Here is a 21,446-nt window from a genome sequence, read left to right on the forward strand (position 1 = left end):
ACCCCTCCCCCCTTCATTTATCACAGGATGTAAAGGAGCAGTTTCAGCGGGAATAGGACAAGTTACACAGCACAGGGAAAACTGTTGTAATCATAAACAGTATATATCAGATATGGTTACATTTTGAATTAGACTATCAGCTTCAAATTGAATTCGACAATCAGCTTGATTTAGTTGGGGATTGGTCCTTGATTTCGTTGGGGATTGAGCAGGGGGTTGGACTAGATGACCTCCTGAGGTCCCTTCCAACCCTGATATTCTATGAAAACAACAAAACCCACGGAGCGATGATACCGAATTTCCTTAAACAAGTTCAACCACTGTAAGGGGTGAAGAAGACCAAGGAGGTGATGAGAGTAAGAAACATAAAGCCATTATTAACCTTGCAAAATTTAGGAAATATGAAGACAACTATTTGAATTTCAGTTTTATTTGTTCTGGAAGTGGAGATATACCTCAACCACAGTGTGTAATTTGTGCACAAGTACTGACCAGTGAATGTTTGAAACCCTCCCAATTATAGAGACACGTAATGACAAAGCATGACATGCATAAGGATAAGCATCGTTCATTTTTTGAGTGAAAGGCCAAGGAACTGCTTGATTCTAAAGGAGTAATGAAATTCACAACTACTGTAAAGCTTTTAAGGTCATCCTACATAGTGGCTCATAAAATTGCTCAAACAAAAAAATTACATACGATTGCTGGGACTTTGATAATGCCATGTGTTATTGAAATAATGAAGTGTTTGGATAGAAGAAGGCCAAGGTATTGACAGTAATACCAAATGACTGTCAAATGATGGATCACTTCTGTGTCAGAAGACATAGTTTCACAGTGTATTGATCATCTGAGTGTCAATGAATTTGCTATTCAATTAGCTGAATCCACAGACATTTCATAAATGTCCCATTTACTTGCCTATGTTCGGTATGTGTGGAATAAGGAAATAAAGGAAGACTTTTTGTTTTGCAAATTAGCAGATTAGCTGGACTAATTGCATCAGGGTCTGCACTGATGGAGCTGCAGCAATGACCGGAAAGCATTCCGGTGTTATTTACGCTATTTGGATACACTGTTTGTTTTTACACTGAGAGCCGCTTGCTGCAAAAGATATTGAACCAGATCTTCACAGTGTTCTGAACACAGCAGTAACACTCGTTAATTTTATTAAATCCAGAGCAACAAACTCCAGGTGTTTTGCTGCACTTTGTGAGGAAGTGGATACAGAGCACCATTCCGTGCTCATGCATACAGAGGTGAAATGGCTATCTCGAGGCAGAATGCTTCCCCATATATTTAATCTCAAGGAAGAGTTATTTACTTTCTTAGCTGATACTATTCAGTGACGTACCAAGTCCAGATGCAGTTCTTGGCCCTCTTCCCTGCATCTTTGACAGTTTTTTCTGTACAGTGGCAGGTATTGAAAATAGCATGAAACATGTAATTTATATTTTTCCTTGTTATAGATTGCAAGTATCAGAACACCAGCTAAGCAGATTGTGATGAATTCCTCCCACAATCACAGGTTGCATGTGGCTTGTGCTAGATTTTTTACCAACCCAGACTAATCTTCCAGTTTTGGTTTTCTGTTTCCACAGGCTGCCTTGTATAGGCTCAGTGGGGATTGGAATCCTTTACACATTGATCCTGGTTTTGCTGCTCTTGGAGGTGAGCTTCGAGGAACACTACTCTTTCTTTTTTTTTTTTTTTTTAAAAATAGTGCTAGGGTTGGGAATGATTTAGTATTAGGTGAAAATAATATTTTTAAGTTTGTCGTTTAGTCAACACATTTGAGGGATTTTGTAAAAAAAACAAACATACCCCACAACCTTTTTAATGTCTCCTCTTAAAGCTTAACATTATTTTGACTAACAAAGGGAACATTTAATGTGTAGCACTACACTTTTTTTTAAGCATTGCTGCTTTTGGCTACAGTTTATGTACAATCTTTTTTTTTCCCCTGAAGGAAAGCTGGTCTTCCATCTTTCAGCTGGAATTCCCTTGCGTCCCATTCTGCCACTCTCCCTAGTTTCCTCTTAATTTAAAGTCTATAATCTGCAGTTTACCATCTTAGTTGAAAAAGTTGGGGTGATACCCTTTTGAAGTCACTTCTACGAAACCATTCAGAGAACTGCCATTTTCCCATAGAGTTGGTCAGCTTGAGAATTTGGCATGCCAAACTAAGTAACACCAGGAGTTATTGTTGATGATATTGCCTGGGGTGGAATGTAATCTAATTACCTAAGAACTATAAGTTTTTACAAACACCTTACTGGTAGTACAGCAGTGCCTTTGCTCAAAGAGATAAGAGTTTGAGTCAGGGGGTGGCTTATTCACACCCCTGAGCGACATAAATTATACCGACCCAAGTGATAGTGTGTACAAGGCCCCCTCCTTTTCTGTCTCTCTATAAAATAATATTTGCATGGATATTGAGACATATTAGCACGAGAGTCCTGTAATCCCCTCCAGGTGTTAATACACCAGATTCCCAGCCTCTCCTCATTCTCCTCAATTCAGATCCCTCCTAAAGACTCGCTGCTTTCAAAAACACTAGTGCATGTTAGTATTCTCTCCACCTCAACAACGAAAAAAGGAGACATTTAAGTTACCTCTGAGTCTCCCTGTTCATCTTGCTATAGCTGTGTCTCACTTTTAGACAATAAGCGTCTCAGGGGGCAGGGACTTTTGTTGTTGTGTTTTGTACAGCACTGCACTGATTGTTGGTAGTTTACCTTTATTGGTTTATTATTTGTTTATTAAATTTCACTACAGTCCATGAGGAGATTGTACTGATCCACTTAATTGTGGGGTTTGTGTTGCTCAGCAGCTGATGATAATGCAGGTTGGATATTTAAATAGAATCCTACAGTTCCACTCAGAGTGGCCTTGGGGAGAGACTGTTTTCTCTGTGAGTAACCGCCTATGTTAACATGTTGAGGGCCCAATATTAAGAAAACATCCTTACAAAAGAAGAGAAATCACAGATTGCTCTACTCCTTTGCTGCCACAAACTCAGAGTTGCACACAGTGCAAGTAGTCTTTTGAAAAGCCAAATTAACATGGTAGCTGAGAATATCTGTTCATTTGACAGAACCTAAAGAACAGCCACATTGCATCTGAGACAAGGACTTGGTCAGTTCCTTACCCATGTGTGTAAATTAAATAGAAATGTATGGAACAAATACCTGAACAGATTTTCAACAAGTGTTCTCTTAAATTTTACAATGAATTTGCTTTGGACAAGCTCACATCCTTTTTGTTTTAGCTTTCCATGAGCACTTTAAATGATCAAGTTTTTCTTTTACAAATGCATACAGAAAGCAAATGTTAAGTTCATGTGCTTAGGCATTTGAGGATAATGAATTTGAAACTCACAAATATTGTCACAGAAGGGGTATTTTTATATAATATTTATGCATGTGTGTGGTCCCCATAACAGTACCATCTGAGCAACTCCCAAGTATTCAAAAATCGAAATAATACTGATCTCTCATGCTTCCTCACTTTTATTCTAGTCTGTAGGAGAAATAGCTTGATTGTTTTGTAGGTTATTGAGTGCTTGTTAGTATTGGTGTGTTTGTGAAGAAAGCATTGAAGGGAAGCAAAACTGAAGAAATGAAAGTGGTTTCTCTCTTGCATAAATGAGTTCCACAGTTTAAGTTCAGCTCTTGTGAAAGTTCTGTATCCTGCACCCATGAGCTGCCTCATATTGAATGACTGATTCACTGTTCCAGTACAACATTGCTGGCATGGGAGGTTATGATTATGTATTGCAGGACCAAGACCTCAAATTGGACACTTGAGTGAGGAGTCAGTTTAGAGGGAGAAGCATCAAGGTTCACACTAACCTGTATCACTAAGCAAACAGGCTTCTGCATTTTGTACCAGCTGGAATGTTTTCAGGACATGGAACTTCATTCCTCCCTCTGTTTGCCACACTGGCTCCCACTCCCTGTGACCTTGCAAGTATGAGTTGTGATAATCAAGCCTAAAGGTCAAAATCAGTGTCTAATAAGATAGGTTTCAGAGTAGCAGCCATGTTAGTCTGTATCTGCAAGAACAGGAGTACTTGTGACACCTTAGAGACTAACAAATTTATTTGAGCATAAGCTTTTGTGGGCTACGGCTCTCTTCATCGGATGCATAGAATGGAACATATAATAAGAAGATTATATAGGAACATATAGTAAGAAGATATATATACTTCCACCTTTTCATGTTCTCTCTCTCTGTGTGTATATACAGACACACACACATACAGAGAACATGAAAAGGTGGAAGTAGCCATACCAACTGTAAGAGGCTAATTAATTAAGATGAGCTATTAGCAGCAGCAGAAAAAAAAACTTTTGTAGTGATAATCCCATTTAGACAGTTGACAAGAAGTGTGAAATAGATTCAATATGTGTAATGACCCAGCCACTCCCCATCTCTATTCAAACCGAAGTTAATGGTATCTAGTTTGCATATTAATTCAAGCTCAGCAGTTTCTCATTGGACTCTGTTTTTGAAGCTTTTCTGTTGCAAAATTCCCACCTTTAAGTCTGTTACTGAGTGACCAGAGAGACTGAAGTGTTCTCCTTCCTGTTTTTGAATGTTATGATTCCTGATGTTAGATTTGTGTCCATTTATTCTTTTGCGTAGAGACTGTCCAGTTTGGCCAATGTACATGGTAGAGGGGCACTGCTGACACATGATGGCATGTATCACATTGGTAGATGTGCAGGTGAACGAGCCCCTGATGGTGTGGCTAATGTGATTAGGTCCTATGATGGTGTCACTTGAATAAATATGTGGACAGAGTTGGCATCGGGCTTTGTTGCAAGGATAGGTTCCTGGGTTAGTGTTTTTGGTGTGTGGTTGCGGGAGAGTATTTGCTTCAGGTTGGGGGGGCTGTCTGTAAGCGAGGACTGGTCTGTCTCCCAAGATCTGTGAGAGTGAGGGATCATTTTTCAGGATAGGTTGTAAATCTTTGATGATGCGCTGGAGAGGTTTTAGTTGGGGGCTGAAGGTGGCAGCTAGTGGTGTTCTGTTATTTTCTTTGTCGGGCCTGTCCTGCAGTAGGTGACTTCTGGGTACTCTTCTGGCTCTGTCAATCTGTTTTTTCACTTCAGCAGGTGAGCATTGTAGTTTTAAGAATGCTAGATAGAGGTCTTGTAGGTGTTTGTCTCTGTCTGAGGGATTGGAGCAAATGCGGTTGTATCGTAGAGCTTGGCTTTGTCTATATTGTCTTTCACCTGTAGACAATGGATCATGTGGTGTGTCCTGGATGGAAGCTGGAGGCATGTAGGTAAGTATAGCGGTCAGTAGATTTCTAGTATAGGGTGGTTATGTGACCATCGCTTATTAGCACAGTAGTGTCCAGGAAATGGACTGCTTGTGTGGATTGGTCTAGGCTGAGGTTGATGGTGGGATGGAAATTGTTGAAATCATGGTGGAATTCCTCAAGGGCTTCTCTTCCATGGGTCCAGATGATGAAGATGTCATCAATGTAGTGCAAGTAGAGTAGGGGCGTTAGGGGACGAGAGCTTAGGAAGCGTTGTTCTAAGTCAGCCGTAAAAATGTTGGCATACTGTGGGGCCATGCAGGTACCCATAGAAGTGTCGCTGATTTGAAGGTATATATTGTCCCCAAATGTGAAATAATTGTGGGTGAGGACAAAATCACAAAGGTCAGCCACCAGGTTTGCTGTGACAGTATCGGGGATACTGTTCCTGGTAGCTTGTCGTCCATCTTTGTGTGGAATGTTGGTTTAGAGGGCTTTTACATCCATAGTGGCCAGGATGGTGTTTTTTGGGATAGGATAGGCTGCTTCTTCTGACCATGTAGGTCTGGCTCCTAGGCCAATGGGAGCTGGGGGGAGCGGTGCCTGCGGGCAAGAGCAGTGTGCACAGAGTCTCCTGCCCCCAGCCCCACCTACTACCACTGGACCTGCTGCCCGCTTCTGGCACAAGTGCAATGCGGTGTCAGGACAGGCAGGCTTAGTTGCCCCCCCGTTGCGCTGCTGCCTGGGAGCTGCGTGAGGTAATCCCGTGCACCAAGCTCGAGCCCTAGTCCTCAGCCCCCCCCCAAATCTGGAGCCCCTTCTGCACCCCAAAACCCTCATCCCTGAGCCCAGCCCTCCAGCCCAGAGCCTTCTCACACACCCCGCACCCAACCCTGTGCCCCAGCCCAGAGCCCTCTCCCAAACCGTGAACCCCACATTCCCGGCCCTGTTTCCTGGGGTTTTTTCAGCCCAAAGCTCTTGGTAACTTTTACTTTGTGCAAGGTGGCATCAGGAAATAAATCAAGGGAGACACGGCCGTCCAACCAATAGACAGCTGGCACAAACAGGACAACACGAGTGCTTTCACTTAAAGCTAAATTTACTTTAGTCTCAAGCACTTACACACGTCCACAACAGGTTAGTAAAACACCTCCAACCCTCGATAATTACCGAAGCTGAATGTGGCCTTCGAGTGGCATCATGACAGGCTTCCACTGGCCAAGTTTCCGTCTGCCAGTGGGGACTGCAATATGCATCCAGAGGGAGCGTCCCTGAAGAGCCCCTTCTGAGAAGTCCGGTTACCTGAAACTTTTCTCCCTTATTTATACATGAGTAACATAATTACATATCCCTTAAAGAAAACTTGCTAAGCAAGCAGTTTTTAAAAATCAAGCAAGAGATTTTCTTATGGTCATCGATTTACCAGTTTTTTTTTTTTTTTCAGTGTGTCCATGCCCTGGAGCCCTGACAAACATTCCTGGGGGGCACATATAGACAGCCTTCCTGTTTTTCTAAAAGACATAGATCAGCAATTTCAACATTCTTAGCAGAAAGGACGCGGGGTCAAGCTGCCCTGTCTGTGGCACCCAAAACCCCCTCCCCTCCTGCCTTGGTTATGCTGAGGCCGCTGCATGACCAATTTACAACCTGCTGACTTAGCTACTTTTAGCAATAAGCCAGAGTGGTTCAATACGGCCTGCTAACTTGACTACTATTAGCAATAAACAATGGTGGTTTTAAGCACTTTACTGGTTTGCTAAAATCTCCCCTTACAGCCCCACCCCAGAGCCCTCACCCCCTCCTGCAGTCCCCTCCTGCACTCTGAATCCCTCGGCTCCAGTCTGGAGCCCCTGCCTGCACCCCAAACCCCTCATCCCCGGCCCCACCACAGAGACTGCACCCCCAGTCCAGAGCCCTCACCCTTCCCACACCCCAACTCCCTGTCTCAACCTGCAGCCCTCTCCCACTTGATGAATCCCTCAGCCCCACCCCTCCCAGCCTGGAGCCCCCTCCTACACCTCAAACCCCTCATCCCCCATCCCGGAGCCCATACCCCTTTCCGCATCCCAAACCACTGCCTCAGCCCAGTGAAAGTGAGTGAGGGTGGGGTAGAGCAAGCCACTGAGGGAGGGGGAATGTAGTGAGTGGGGAGGCATGGCCTCAGGGGTGAGGCTAGGGTGTTCGGTTTTATGTGATTAGAAAGTTGACAACCCTCGCACATATGGCCGCTAGTTTCTGTTCCAGAAAAGGTTGTCAGTGTTTTTTTAATGTAGATAATAGATCGTATTTTTCCCTAGCCTTGTTCTCAAAATGGCTGAACTGTTTTGGCAGAAATTTTCCTAAAAAATTCATTTTGAGGCAGACATCCAGCATAGAGAATTTCAGCCCAAACTGTTAAAGTGGGTAAAGCTGTAAGCACCTGAAAACAGCCTCTTATAATGGGAAGTGCTAGGCAACCTCAATAGGAAGCGTAACTAGCCCCACCTATAATCTCCATTCATATTTAAATATATTATATAATCATAGAAGCTATATATTCGTTACGAAAAATAGTCTATATTTGAATGTCTCCTCGCTTCCATAGATTGTAGCTCTTCAGGACAGGAATCATGTCTACTTCTGTGTCTTGCGTAGCATCTACCATAATAGGCCACAGTTCTGATTGGAACTTCTGTTACTGTAATATAAATAATAAATTATAACAAAGGCTATTTCAATGGGATGCTCTCCAACTCTCTATTTAATGTGAACTAATATTAATAAATAATAAATATTAACAACAAGTGGAAGGAATGAAAGCCAAAATAGGGAAATATATATAAATTTAATTTAACCTGTTGAGTTAGAGTTGTATTCAAGTTGCCAGGGCCCCATGAAATTCATCCTGGGGTACATAGGGAATTAGCTGATATAATCTTGGAATTAGAAAAGGAGTACTTGTGGCACCTTAGAGACTAACCAATTTATTTGAGCATGAGCTTTCGTGAGCTACAGATCACTTCATTCAAGAACTCATGGAGGATGAGTGAGGTCCCAGAGGACTGGAGAAGGGCAAATGTAATACATATCTATAAAAAGGGGAACAAAGAGGACCCAGGAAATTATAGGGCAGTCAGCCTAACTTCAATACCTGGAAAAATACTGGAACAAATTATTAAACTATAAATTGGTAAGCACCTAGGGGATAACATGGTTATAAGGAAAAGCCAGCATGGATTTGTCAAGAACGAATCATGGCAAACCAACCTAATTTACTACTTTGACAGAGTTACTTGCCTAGTGGAGAGTGGGGAAGCAGCAGATGTGATAAGTCTTGATTTTTAGTAAGGCTTTTGACACAGTCCTACAGGACATTCTCATAAGCAAACCAGGGAAATACTGTCTAGATGAAATTACTATAAAGTGGGTGCACAACTGCTCGAGAGATCTTACTCAAAGAGTAGTTATCAATGGTTCACGTTGAACTCAGAGGGTATATCAATCGGTGTTCCACAGGGCTCAGTCCTGGGTCTGGTACTAGTCAATATTTTCATTAATGACTTGGATAATGGAGTGCACAGTTTTGCTTATAAAACCTATGGATGACCCGAAGCTGGGAGGGGTCGCAAGCACTTTGGAGGACAGGATTAGAATTCAAAACAGCCTTGACAAATTGAAGAATCTGAAATTAACATGTTGAAATTGAGTAAAGACAAATGCAAAGTATTTCCGTTAGGAAGGGAATCAAATGCACTACTGCAAAATGGGGAATAAGTGGCTAGGTAGTAGTACTATTGAAAAGCATCTGGGGGTTATAGTGGATTACAAATTGAATACGAGTCAACAATGTGATGCAGTTGCGAAAAAGGCTAATACCATTCTGGGGTGCATCAACAGGAGCATTGAATGTAAGACCAGGGAAGTAATTGTCATGCTCTTCATGGCACTGTTGAGGCCTCAGCTGGAGTACTCTGTCCAGTTCTGGATGCCACACTTTAGGAAAGATGTGAACAAATCGGAGAGAGTTCAGAGGAGAGCAACAAAAATGGTGACAGGTTTAGAAAACCTGACCAATGAGGAAAGGTTTTAAAAACTGGGTATGTTTAGTCTTGAGAAAAGACGACTGATAACCAGTCTTCCAATGTGTTAAGGGCTGTGATAAAGAGGTCTGTGATCATGTCCACTGAAGTATGACAAGAATTAATGGTTTTAATATGCAGCCAGGGAGATTTAGGTTAGATATTAGGAAAACCTTTCTAGCTATAAGGGTAGTTAAGCTCTGGAAAAGGCTTCCAAGTGAGGTTGTGGAATCCCCATCATTGGAGGTTGTTAAAAACAGGTTGGACAAGGCTGGTCTAGGTTTACTTGGTCCTGCCTCAGCATAGAGGACTGGACTTGATGACACTTTGAAGCCCTTCCAGCCCTACATTTCTATAATTTGAGTATAAAGATGCATATAAAAATATAGGCCCTTAAAAAAGGAGAGCAAAACATGTACATTAAAACAAAAAATTGTTCTTTTTTTTTTTTTTAAATAGGATTTCAGAAACCCATACTGCATGGACTGTGTTCATTTGGTTTTGCTGCCAGGCATGTTTTGAAGCACTTTGCAAATAATGATGTGACCAGATTCAAGGCAATTAAGGTCTGTTCTTGGCAGTTAATTTCTCTTCCTTGATTATTCAGCTATTAAGGAGTAGTTCCTGTTCATTACATTTCCTAAGGTGGAAACGGACTTTAGATTTGTCCGTGCAAACTTATATTAAATCAGTCTGCCACAATGACAGAGTACTCACTTTGCTTTTACTTAATACTCTGTGTATTTTCATGGCTGTAGCTAGTATGTTTCTATAAATATTGCTAGTAGGGCTGTCGATTAATAGCAGTTAACTCATGCAATTAACTCAAAAAATTAATTGTGATTAAACAAATTAATCGCAATTTAATCGCACTGTTAAACAATAGAATACCAATTGAAATTTATTAAATATTTTGGATGTTTTTCTACCTTTTCAAATATATTGATTTCAGTTACAACACAGAATACAAGTGCTCACTTTATATTATTTTTATTACAAATATTTGCACTGTAAAAATGACAAACAAAAGAAATACTATTTTTCAGTTCACCTCATACAAGTACCGTAGTGCAATCTCTTTATTGTGAAAGTGCAACTTACAAATGTAGATTTGTTTTGTTACATAACTGCACTCAAAAAACAAAACAGTGTAAAACTTTAGAGCCTACAAGTCCACTCAGTCCTATGTCTTGTTCAGCCAATCACTAAGAGAAACTAGTTTGTTTACATTTATGGGAGATAATGCTGCCCACTTCTTATTTACAACGTCACCTGAAAGTGAGAACAGAAAAAAGAGAACAATCTAGCTTCTGTAGCTAGCGTTGCAAGGTATTTACGTACCAGATATGCTAAGCATTCGTATGTCCCTTCATGCTTTAGCCACCATTCCAGAGTACATGCTTCCATGCTGATGACGCTTGTTAAAAAAAATAATGCGTTAATTAAACTTGTGACTGAACTCCTTGGGGGAGAACTGTATGTCTCCTGCTCTGTGTTTTACCCGTTTTCTGCCATATGTTTCATATTATTGTAGTCTTGGATGATGACCCAGCATGTTGTTCATTTTAAGAACACTTTCACTGCAGATTTGACAAAACTCAAAGAAGATACCAATTTGAGGTTTGTAAAGATAGCTACAGCACTCAACCCAAGGTTTCAGAATCTGAAGTGCCTTCCAAAATCTGAGAGAGACGGGGTGTAAAGCATGCTTTCAGAAGTCTTAGAAAAGCAACACTCCGACGTGGAAACTACAGAACTAGAACCACCAAAAAAAAAATCAACCTTCTGCTGGTGGCATCTGACTCAGACGATGAAAATGAACATGTGTTGGTCTGCACTGCTTTGGATCATTATCAAGCAGAACCCATCATCAGCATGATGCATGTCCTCTGGAATGATGGTTGAAGAATGAAGGGACATATGAATCTTTAGTGCATCTGGCACTTGCAATGCCGGCTACAACAGTGCCATGTGAATGCCTGTTCTCACTTTCAGGTGACATTGTAAACAAGAAGTGGGCAGCATTATCTGCTGTAAATGTAAACAAATTTGTTTGAGCGATTAGCTGAACAAGAAGTAGGACTGAGTGGACTTGTATGCTCTAAAGTTTTACATTGTTTTATTTTTTAATGCAGTTATTTTTTGTACATAGTTCTACATTTGTAAGTTTAACTTTCATGATAAAGAGATTGCACTACAGTACTTAAGTGAATTGAAAAATACTATCTTTTATTTTTATAGTGCAAGTATTTATAATACAAAATAAATATAAAGTGAGCACTGTACACTTTGTGTTCTGTGTTGTAACTGAAATCAATATATTTGAAAATGTGTAAAATATCCAAAAATATTTATATAAATGGTATTCTGTTATTGTTTAACAGTGCGATTAATCGCGATTAATTTTTTTAATCGTTTGACAGCCCTAATTGTTAGATAATCTGCTTTGACAATTACATGTTTTCTGAACAGTTTTTTCTATTTCAATTGATTTTATGCTCTAGATTGCATATTTGTTTACATGCAAATCAGTACTACTGCTGAATGTTTTTATTTAGAAATAAATAAGGCAATCTGAACTCTTTCTTTTTGCAGGTCCGTTTTGTAAAACCAGTCTTTCCAGGACAAACTCTGCAAACAGAGATGTGGAAGGAGGGAAACAGAATTCACATTCAAACCAAGGTCAGAACGCGAGACTCAGGCTATGGGCTTTAGCAAAGGATGTTAAAAGTTTTTTGTTTTTTTTTCCCTGTGGGGGAACAAAATGGTTCTTCAATCATAGCTCTGAAGAAAAGAAGTCTTTATCACTTCACCTCATTTCTCCATCTAATAATAATAGTTTTCTGCTGTCATTGAGATTGCATACACAGTTGCTAGAAATAACATTGTCTATAAGAACTCCCTTAATTTAGGGATTTTTATAGCATTAAGATTCCCAATTAAGTGCATTGTACTGTTTTTGTAAATATAGCTTTTGAGGTTTATATATATATTTAATGATGGAAAAATGTGAAAACTGCAAGTGTTTATCTTCAATGTCTCTATGTTAGGCCTTGTCAACACACAAATTTGTACCTGTTTAGCTGAACTGGTGCAAACCTGTAGGTAGACGCTATCTTGTTATGGTTTAGCTTGAACCTGTACCAAAGGTCTTTTCTATAGAGAAAAGCTGCACCAATTTAACTTAAACTAATTTAAACTAAGCCTTAATAAATCTGGTTTAAACCAAAATAAGAGTATCCCCAGAGTCTTGTGTAGTGGTTTAACTAAATCAGTTTAAAATCATGCCGTAAGTTAAACTGGTACCTCTATGTGCATAGACAAGCCCCTAGACATGATTTGAATAATTTTTGGTTTGTAGTTTTTCCTTGGCTGATTTAATCAACACAATAAATGAAACTGCCTATTTCTTGGGTATTCTTGTCACTTACATCTTCAAGCTTTTTATCCCTCTTCCCAAACCTGTTGTGTCTGAGTCAGTTCCCTTCTTCCTCCTCTCCGTCTCATTTTATCAGGCAGTGTAGATTTGCTTTTCTTTCTCTACCCCTTGAACATCTTGCAAGGGGAAGCAGTGCTGTAATATTAAGCTACTTTATCAAATCAAATATGTGTTTGTTGTGCATGTCTGTTGAGGGTTTCTTGTAATTTCTCTGTAATTTAATATATTATTTTAAAAAGGCTAAGCTGTTAAGTATAGTACACTTAGGTTTTTTGGTGCTTAGGCTGGGAGTCTTTGGATGCCTTAATAAAATACTATAATGTTCATGATGACCAGAGTGTGCTCACCACTGTGCACATATTAGGGAAAAAGACCCTACCAACTTTTTCAAGGATCTTATGTTCTGACCAGCAGATGGGCTTATCTCAAAGAGATACAAAACTCCTGGGGAAGAGAAAAGGAACCATGCATATATTTTGTTCACACACATGTAGATTGCTGGATTAAAGTTCATAGGCTTTCAGGAACAAGCAGCAGTTGGCATCCCAGACTTGCATTACTTCACCTTTAATTATTTTCAAAAGTTTCAACAAAGAATACTTATACATTAGTCTTAAATTTCAGCAAAGCACCAATGCAAATAGTAATGTATTCTAAAACGTTGTGTATAGGCCATCCTGTTATAGGTTTTACAAACCATCAGGAAGGATACAGTTTAGTCACGGAGGTCACAGAAGTCACTGATTCTGTGACTTTACCATACCGCCGTGTCGTCTTCTGCTTCACCTGGGACCGTGCCCCTCTGTCCCCACCCCCTTCCCCTGGTGTGGCTGGAGCTGGGGCTATGCTCCCCTGCCCCACACCTGGGGCTGGAGCCAGGACTGTGTGGGCCCCCCTCCCCCCCACGGCTTCCACCATGGCTGTGTCAGTGCACCCTTGGCTGGAGCCATAGCCAGGGCCGTGCATCTCTGCCCCACAACTTCCCAGGACCACAGCCGGGACTGTGCACCCCTGTCCCACAGTTTCAGCCGTAGCTGTGAACACCCCCCTGTGACTATAGCTGGGGCTCTGCACCCTTGGCTGTGGCTGGGATTGGAGCTGGGACTGTGTGCCCCTGCCCAGCAGTTGCAGCCAGCTCCGGAGCTAGTGCTGTGTACCCCAACACTCACTCTCCCCAGCCCTGCTCGTGGCTGCGGCAACTGGAGCTGGGTCTGGGTCTGGGTCCCTCCACCCCCACAGTGGTGGGGTGACTCCAGCTATCATTCCTCCACCTCCCCCCCAGTCCTGCCCCCCCCCCCCCCCGGTTATTTTTAGTAAAGTCACAGATAGGTCATGAGCTCCCGTGAATTTCTGTGAGCTGTCTGTGATTTTTACTAAAAATAACTGTGACAAAATCTTAACCTTAATGGTCAGTTACTTAATATTGGATTTATTAAGTCAGCTGTGTGAAAAGGTTCCAGGTCAGGATTTGTGATTACTGGGCCAATTGGAATACATGAAGCCTCTGTCTAAATATTTGTGATCTCTGCTTAGTTTCCCCTATCTATTTTATTTTGTAGCAAGAGGTAGCTTAGGTACCTGATAGTATAAATTACACATAGTCCCTGTCCCAAAGAGCTTATGCTTTCACATGGAATGCCTTGAAGGAAACAACAAAAGAAGGGGGAAGAATGGAGTCTTGTCAGTCAGATTCTGCAGTTATTCAACAACAACAGGCTTGTGCACAACATATTTAAACAAATACTATTTAAATGAATCTGTAGCTTCTCTTTAAAGAGGCAATGTCAAGTTGAAATCCAGTCCTTAGAAAAAAGGAGTTCTGTCATATTTTTTATCACTTCACAACAACGAATCTATTTTCCTATCAAAATATTTTAATTCTTCCCTGTTGCTGCCTTAAAGACCCACAAAAGGAGGGGAACAGTGAAACTGACTACACACAAAATGCTGTCAAAAGCATATATGCATAAAGTAAATAAATGGAAAAATAGAGCAAGATCTTTTCTCTTTGAACTATTTCAGGGCTTGTTTACACAAACATTTGTTTCATGGTAAGCTGGGGTGTGAATCTAGCCTGTCCTTGTGTACCCTGCTGATGTGTATTAACAATTTGATAATGCGCTTTGATCGAGTCTTCTTTGAAACAGGACTAAATCAGAGTGCATCAAGGAAGTGTTAATGTGCATCAGTGGTGTCCATAGAGACAGCTAGTCCATAGTAGGCTAGTGCAGGGTAGATTCATGTCCCAGCTTGCTGTGAACTGATTATTTATATAAACAAGTAACCTTAGCTGTCCTTTGAACAACAGAAGTACATTTTCAAATAGAAGCATGATTTTTAAGTTGATGGTGTCTTTTTAGGCCAAGGAGAAATATCTTTCCATATCCAAAAAAGTAAAGCTTAAAAATTCCTTAGAAGAGAAATAGAATTAAATCGCTCTAGCCATGCTTGTTAGATACTGTAGTAGCATGCTCTTAGTGCTTATTTGAACAGATAGTCTATTTGTAGGTAGAATGTCCTAGCATTGAGGCTACGTAATTGAAATAATTTGAACTGATAATTGAAGATGTAGTGCTCTCTAGTGGATAGAGCACTGGACCGGCACTCAAAAGAACTATCTGGGTTCCATTCCCAGCTCTGCCACTGGCCTGTTCAGTGAACCTAGGGAAATCACATTACCTCTGTGCCTCAGTTTGTAAAAGTTTATCCTTTTTAAAGCACTCTGAGATCTACTGAAGAAAAGCGCTATATAACAGCTATTTTATTTGTGTCCTGCTATTATGGCCTTATCCAGAAAATCTGTGGTGGTAGTTTTAATAGAAAAACATCATAATATTTGGGCTTTCTTTATGCATCAAAACAAACATAATTGTTCTTTTTTAGGACTGTTTGTAAAAGCAATAATTTCTAATTTACTTCAAACATGATTTTCCTTTGTATTTCTCTTTGCTGGAGCTTTTTAAGTTTTGTTTTCTAATCTGTGATGCAAGACATGAGGAAGATTGCTTGGTCACTTTTTTTGGTCACTATAACTCTTCTTTCTTTACTTGGCATGATCCACTCAGAATATGAATTTTCTTTTAACAGGTCAAAGAAACTGGAGAAGTTGCCATTGCAGGAGCATATGTAGATCTGACATCAATCCTTGAAAAACCTTCAGCTAAAGACCCCATTAAGGTAGGGGAAAAAGACACTTAGATGGATCAACTTGTGGAGAAGCATACTTCTGTTTTACTTTTGAAAGAATGTACAAAATACTAGAATTTTGTAGCGGTCTCACAAGTGATATGAGATGAGTAAACTAATACAGTAATACACAGGTAAGAGTTATTTAAACTTCTAGGTTCATTGATCTATTTGAGAAAATGTCCTGTATGGGTGTTCCAGTTGTGAAGTGCTTGGCAGCAATCTTAGCTATTCGGTTGTGAATCACCACGTCTTATACAAAAGAAGCTACTAAGAACACACTAGAAAGTGAACTGGATGGTTGTGTAAGATGCACAGATATGAGCACCTGGTGGCTGAGCTCAAACTCAGTTGCACTATTAATGGCAGTGTCTACAATATGGGGACCTGTTTTTCTGGTGTAGACAAGACTTTGGAGAAAAAATACTGTGTACATTTAGAAATGAGTAACCTTTTATAGATTGAGGGGAAAATGGACAGAAAGACAAAGGAAGCGTTAAAGTCAAGATATACAATAGAGGAGGAGAAAGGTGGAAGGGGCAAATTAAAAAGAATACAAATAAAAAGTACTGAGAAATGTTTATTTTGTAGAAAAGGGTTGGAGGCTACTCAAGTGAATAACTCTCGCCAAGGTGAGTAAGGGGTTCACAATCTAGCTCCTGGTATGTGTGTATAGGCATTTGCTTTGATGTACCTAGATCAGAGGTGGGCAAACTACGGCCTGTGGGCCACATCCAGCCTGCGGGACCCTCCTGCCCGGCCCCTGAGCTCCTGGCCCGGTTGTCTCGTCCCCAGCCCCTCCCCGGTTGTCTCCCCCTCCCCAACAGCCTCACCTTGCCATGCCACCGGCACAATGCTTGGGGCAGCGAGCTTCTGGGGCAGCGCAGCTGCAGAGCCCAGCCTGACCCGGTGCTCTGTGCTGCGCGGTGGCGTGGCTGGCTCCAGCCAGGCTCCAGCCACCAGTGCTTCAGGCAGCGCGGTAAGGGGGCAGGAAGCGGCTGGGTTGGAAAGAGGGCAGGGGAGTTGGGACGGGGGGGGCATGGACAGGGGTCAGAGTGGTCAGAGGACGGGGAACAGGGGGGTTGAATGGGGGTAGGGATCCCGGGGGGGGGCAGTCCGGAAGGAGGGGGGGTTGGATGGGGCGGCGGGGGGCAGTCGGGCAGGGTTCTGGAGGCAGTCAGGGGACAGGGAGAAGCAGGGGTTGGATGGGGCAGGGGACCTGGTGGGGGCAGTCAGGAAGGAGAGGAGGGGTTGGATGGGTTGGCAGGGGGCAGTCGGGGGGGGGGGGTGTGGATGGGGCAGGGGTTCTGGGGGGGCTTTCAGGGAACGGGGGGGGTTGGATGGGGCAGGAGTCTGGCGGGGGGACATCAGGAGGCGAGAAGCGGGGGGTGGGGGGATCTGGGGTGGGGGCTGGGCCACGGCTGGCTGTTTGGGGAGGCACAGCCTCAGACCAAAAAGTTTGCCTGCCTCTGACCTAGATGTTATGATTGTCAGGGTGGGGTACAGACCAGATTGTGGATGGGAGAGTTGGGGTGCTAGTCTAGGCCTCTGAAGACCTGGGTTCAATTTCCTGCTTCACAATCATATTCCTGTGTGACCTTGGACAGTAATTTATTTTCTGTGCCTCTGTTCACCATCTGTAGAGTGGTGATAGTACTTCACTACCTCATGGGGGTTCTGAGGACAAATGCATTAAAGATTGTGAGGTGCTCAGATACTACGGAAGTGGAATTATATAATACTTAAGACAAGTTCCTAGAAAACTCTTTCTCCTTACACCTTCTCAGCCTTTAAGTCATGTGGCATATTGGAGAGTCTCATCCTTCCTGTTTTAGATTTCTTTAATGGCATGATAATAAGCCAGGCATAGACAATCTTGTCCCCCATAGTGGTGTTCCTTGGTGTCTGTTCCCAGATTCATCCAGATTGTCTTCAGTACTACTGTGGCTAAATAGTTTGTTTCCATTTGTCTGCCTCACATTTGCATCTAATCACCCCCCATCAACCCATTCCAGTCCACATCTGCAATGCGCATACCTTTGGCAATTGTATACTGTCAGCAAAAATCCTTTGGAGATGTAACCCATTGTAGACGTCTTAGTTTGTCTTTAAGGTTGGCAAGGGTTGTTTTTTTGTATAGTTGTCCCTTAAAAGTACAGTATTTCTACTCCTTATCAGATTTGTCTTTTATCTGACAATAACGCCAATCTATCCCCAAAATGTATAAAAGAGTACAATAAAATATGGTAGGCTTAGAATTTGATGTTCATAGCAATGACATTCTACCTTGTATTTCATGCCAAAGTATTGCTAAAGTTCCATTGTAGCATATATCCTATATTATGTACAAGAATGACATGAAAAGAATATTAAAGCTACAAAATCAAGTACTCAGAGTTAGGAAATGCCAGAATTAAGCTTGCCTGTGCCACCTCCCTGCTCTTAGTTCTGGTGCCTAGTGCTACATAGCACCCCCATTTTTATGGGGAGCAATTTCAGGGAAAATCCTGCTTATCCTCTGCAGTCCAGGCCTAGATCAGGCTCAGAACAGATGGAATGTTCAGAGAATTTAACTGTCAAACTTTAACACGTCTCTAAACAATGTCCGCAAACTGGGTTTCAGAGGCTTGTATCTTGGCTAAATTTGGACAGATTTTCAAAGGGATGACAAAAGGCACAGCTCTTTGACCAGAGGGATATCTGTGCCAAATTTCTAGTCCCTGCTCCAGTGTGTGGAGGTGCTAGAGCTTCTCAGTGAAGTGGTTGTAATAATTTTTTAACATAGGCAAAACTGCTTACATTTCTCTGACCTTGTTCTGAGAAATGGCTGAAGCATTTTTGCTCAAATTTTCCAAAATATTTCAGCCTGAGCTAGACAGCCATCATGGAAAACTTCAGCCTAAATGATTGAAGTTTGAAAAAGTTATAAGCAATTGAAAATGATGTGTTATAATGAAATGTGTCAGGCAATCTTAATTTTAGGCAATGCTCATTGCAACGCTTACAATATCCTGTGTGCTATGTACACCTAGGTACAGTAAGGTGAATAAAAGATATCATGGCACCTTTAACTCTGCCTTAGTCTGATAACTGGACTGTAGGATGAAATGTAATAGATAAAAATGTTAATATTGGAGCAGCTTCCTAAAATGTAAAAACTTGTCCATTAAACCATGTATCTTTTAAAAAGCGACAAAGGCTTACAAATGACTAACTGGATGCAAAATGTAAATATTTAAATTTAGTTACATGCGTAGACTGTCGGTCTTTCATCAGCTGAGACTGAGCTGATCACAACATGTCTTCCAATCCTTCGTCACGCTTGTCCATATCTCCTTGTGAGGAAATCATCCCACCTCTTTGGAGGCTGATCGCATGGCCATTTTTGTTCTCATGGATACCACTCAGATAGAAATGTTGTTGCTGAGTCGGGCCACATGTCCCACCCACCGCACTTTGCTGAGCCTGCTTTCAACAATGTCTCTCACTCCAGACAGCTGCCAAATTATTTCGTTGGGGATGTGATTGCGGAGCAAAATGCCCAAAAATGTTCGTTCCATCTCCCTCTATGTGACAGTTGATGTTCTTCAGTCTTTGTCAGCGACCATGTTTCGCTGCCATATAACATCGCTGGAAGCACAGTCAAGTTAAAAAGATTTGCACGAGTTGTTTTGCTGATCTTTCCTTGGAGGATGTCCTTGATGTCATTGAATGCGCACCGTCCAGCTTTTTCTCTGCGCGACAGTTCGCCTTTCTGATTGTGGTGCATTTTGACTTCCTGGCCCAAATAAACGTATTTATCAACCTCTTGGATCTGCTCTCCTCCAAGTGATGTTTGGGTTCTTGGCAGACCATCTGATCTCATATATTTCATTTTCGACCGGTTCGTTTTTAATCCGACTTGACTACTTTTCATGTTCAGTTCTTTAAGCGTTCTCTCAAGCTGGGCTGTATTTTCGGCTATCAGTATGATATAATCTACGAACCTGAGATGGTTTAGCCGCTCGCCGTTGATATTAATCCTGCCTTTCAAGTCTGCTCATCGAAAAACCAGTTCAAGACAGGCTGTGAATAATTTTGGTGAAACTGTATCTTCTTGTTTCACTCCTTTCTTGATGGGGATTCGGAGGGGAGTATCGAACAGTGATATGTCCGTGCTGCAGCCAGAGTTCGCTTCCTTTAGTAATGTGATATATTTCATGCTGATGCCCTGTTCTGAAAGAGCTTCAAGAATGGCGTTAGTCTCTACGCTGTTGAACACCTTCTTGTAGTCCATGAAGGCAATGCACAAAAGGAACTTGTATTCCCTTGAACGCTCTAGTAGTTGGTTTAGAGTGAAGATGTGGTCTGTCATGCTGTAATTCCTTCAAAAGCCAGCCTGCTCTCTATGTTGCTGTTCATCCAGGTTTCATGACAGTTGATTTGTTATTATTTTAGTGAACAACTTAGAGATATGTGAAAGCAGGCAGATTGGGCGATAGTTCTTTAGATTTTCTCTATCGCCTTTCTTATGCAGCAAGATGGTATTGGACCCCTTCCAACTGGACGGGATCTTTTGGATTTCCAGGTAGCAGCAGATAATGATGACCTGTACAATGCCAGTTCCCGTTTGCATTTTTTGAGACTTTTAGGATGTTCAGCAGCCTTTAGGAGCTTTTCGGTTCGAAATTTCTCGAAGTCTTCCTTCAACTTCATTCGTATGAGCTTGCAGAGAAGGGAGAACTCAAGCCTGTTGCTGCCATTTCTTTTCATTGTCCTCCTCTTCTCCATAAAGTCTTTGTCCTCTCCGAGATTCTTCCGCAAGCTCTTCTTGGTCTTTCATGCTCAGCTGATTTCACACACCATTTCAGTCTCTTACTAAAGTTCTCATAATCGTCGTCGCAGTTGTCCAGGAGGCTCCAGTCTTTCCTAGAAATGTTTTCCTTCGGGATTGCCTCATTGAAAGCTACCATTTCGTGCCTTCTGTTCGCCAAACACAGCGCCTTTTTCTCCACATTCACACAGTGAATGTGAGTCAGGCTGTCAGTAGGTGATGGTCGCTACCGATATTGAATGATGGCACTACTGAAATATCCTGCACAACGTATCGTCTATCAATCAGAAAGTAATCAATTTCATTTTTTGTCTTCGTGTTTGGTGCAATCCAGGTCCATCTTCTGTTGGCCTTCTTTCGGAACCAGGTGTTACCAATGAACATTTTCCTCATTTCTGCCAATATAGCTAGTCATTCTCTGATACCTTCCTATGAACTTTACACCCTCTCTCCATCTTCCAACCTTGGCGTTGAAATCTCCCATCACAATCGTATAATGTGGAACTCTGAGCGAGGGTTTCCCCCAGTTCCTGATAAAATTCTTCTACATCATCATCTTCGCATGCACTTGGAGGAGTATAGATCTCGATGATTTTGAGGGTACTATTTTGGTTCAGTCGGAGGTAAAGCACCCCAATACGCGATGACTTCAAATGGCATGAGACAATTTTCAAAGAC

The 21,446-nt window shown here is 41.7% G+C and overlaps 1 protein-coding gene across 2 annotated transcripts in view; it reads left to right on the top strand.

Annotated features, from left to right (window-relative positions):
• HSD17B4 (hydroxysteroid 17-beta dehydrogenase 4) overlaps positions 1-21,446 on the top strand; it is a 120,330-nt gene that overhangs the window by 76,922 nt on the left and 21,962 nt on the right. For both annotated transcript variants that reach the window (XM_077817366.1, XM_077817367.1), the window contains 4 exons: positions 1,602-1,671; positions 9,790-9,896; positions 11,926-12,012; positions 15,857-15,946. In XM_077817366.1, coding sequence (XP_077673492.1) covers positions 1,602-1,671; positions 9,790-9,896; positions 11,926-12,012; positions 15,857-15,946 — 354 coding nt within the window. The remainder of the gene's footprint in view (positions 1-1,601; positions 1,672-9,789; positions 9,897-11,925; positions 12,013-15,856; positions 15,947-21,446) is intronic.

The sequence above is a fragment of the Eretmochelys imbricata genome, chromosome 5 (genome assembly GCF_965152235.1).
Source record: "Eretmochelys imbricata isolate rEreImb1 chromosome 5, rEreImb1.hap1, whole genome shotgun sequence".
In the NCBI taxonomy this organism is placed as follows: domain Eukaryota; kingdom Metazoa; phylum Chordata; order Testudines; family Cheloniidae; genus Eretmochelys; species Eretmochelys imbricata.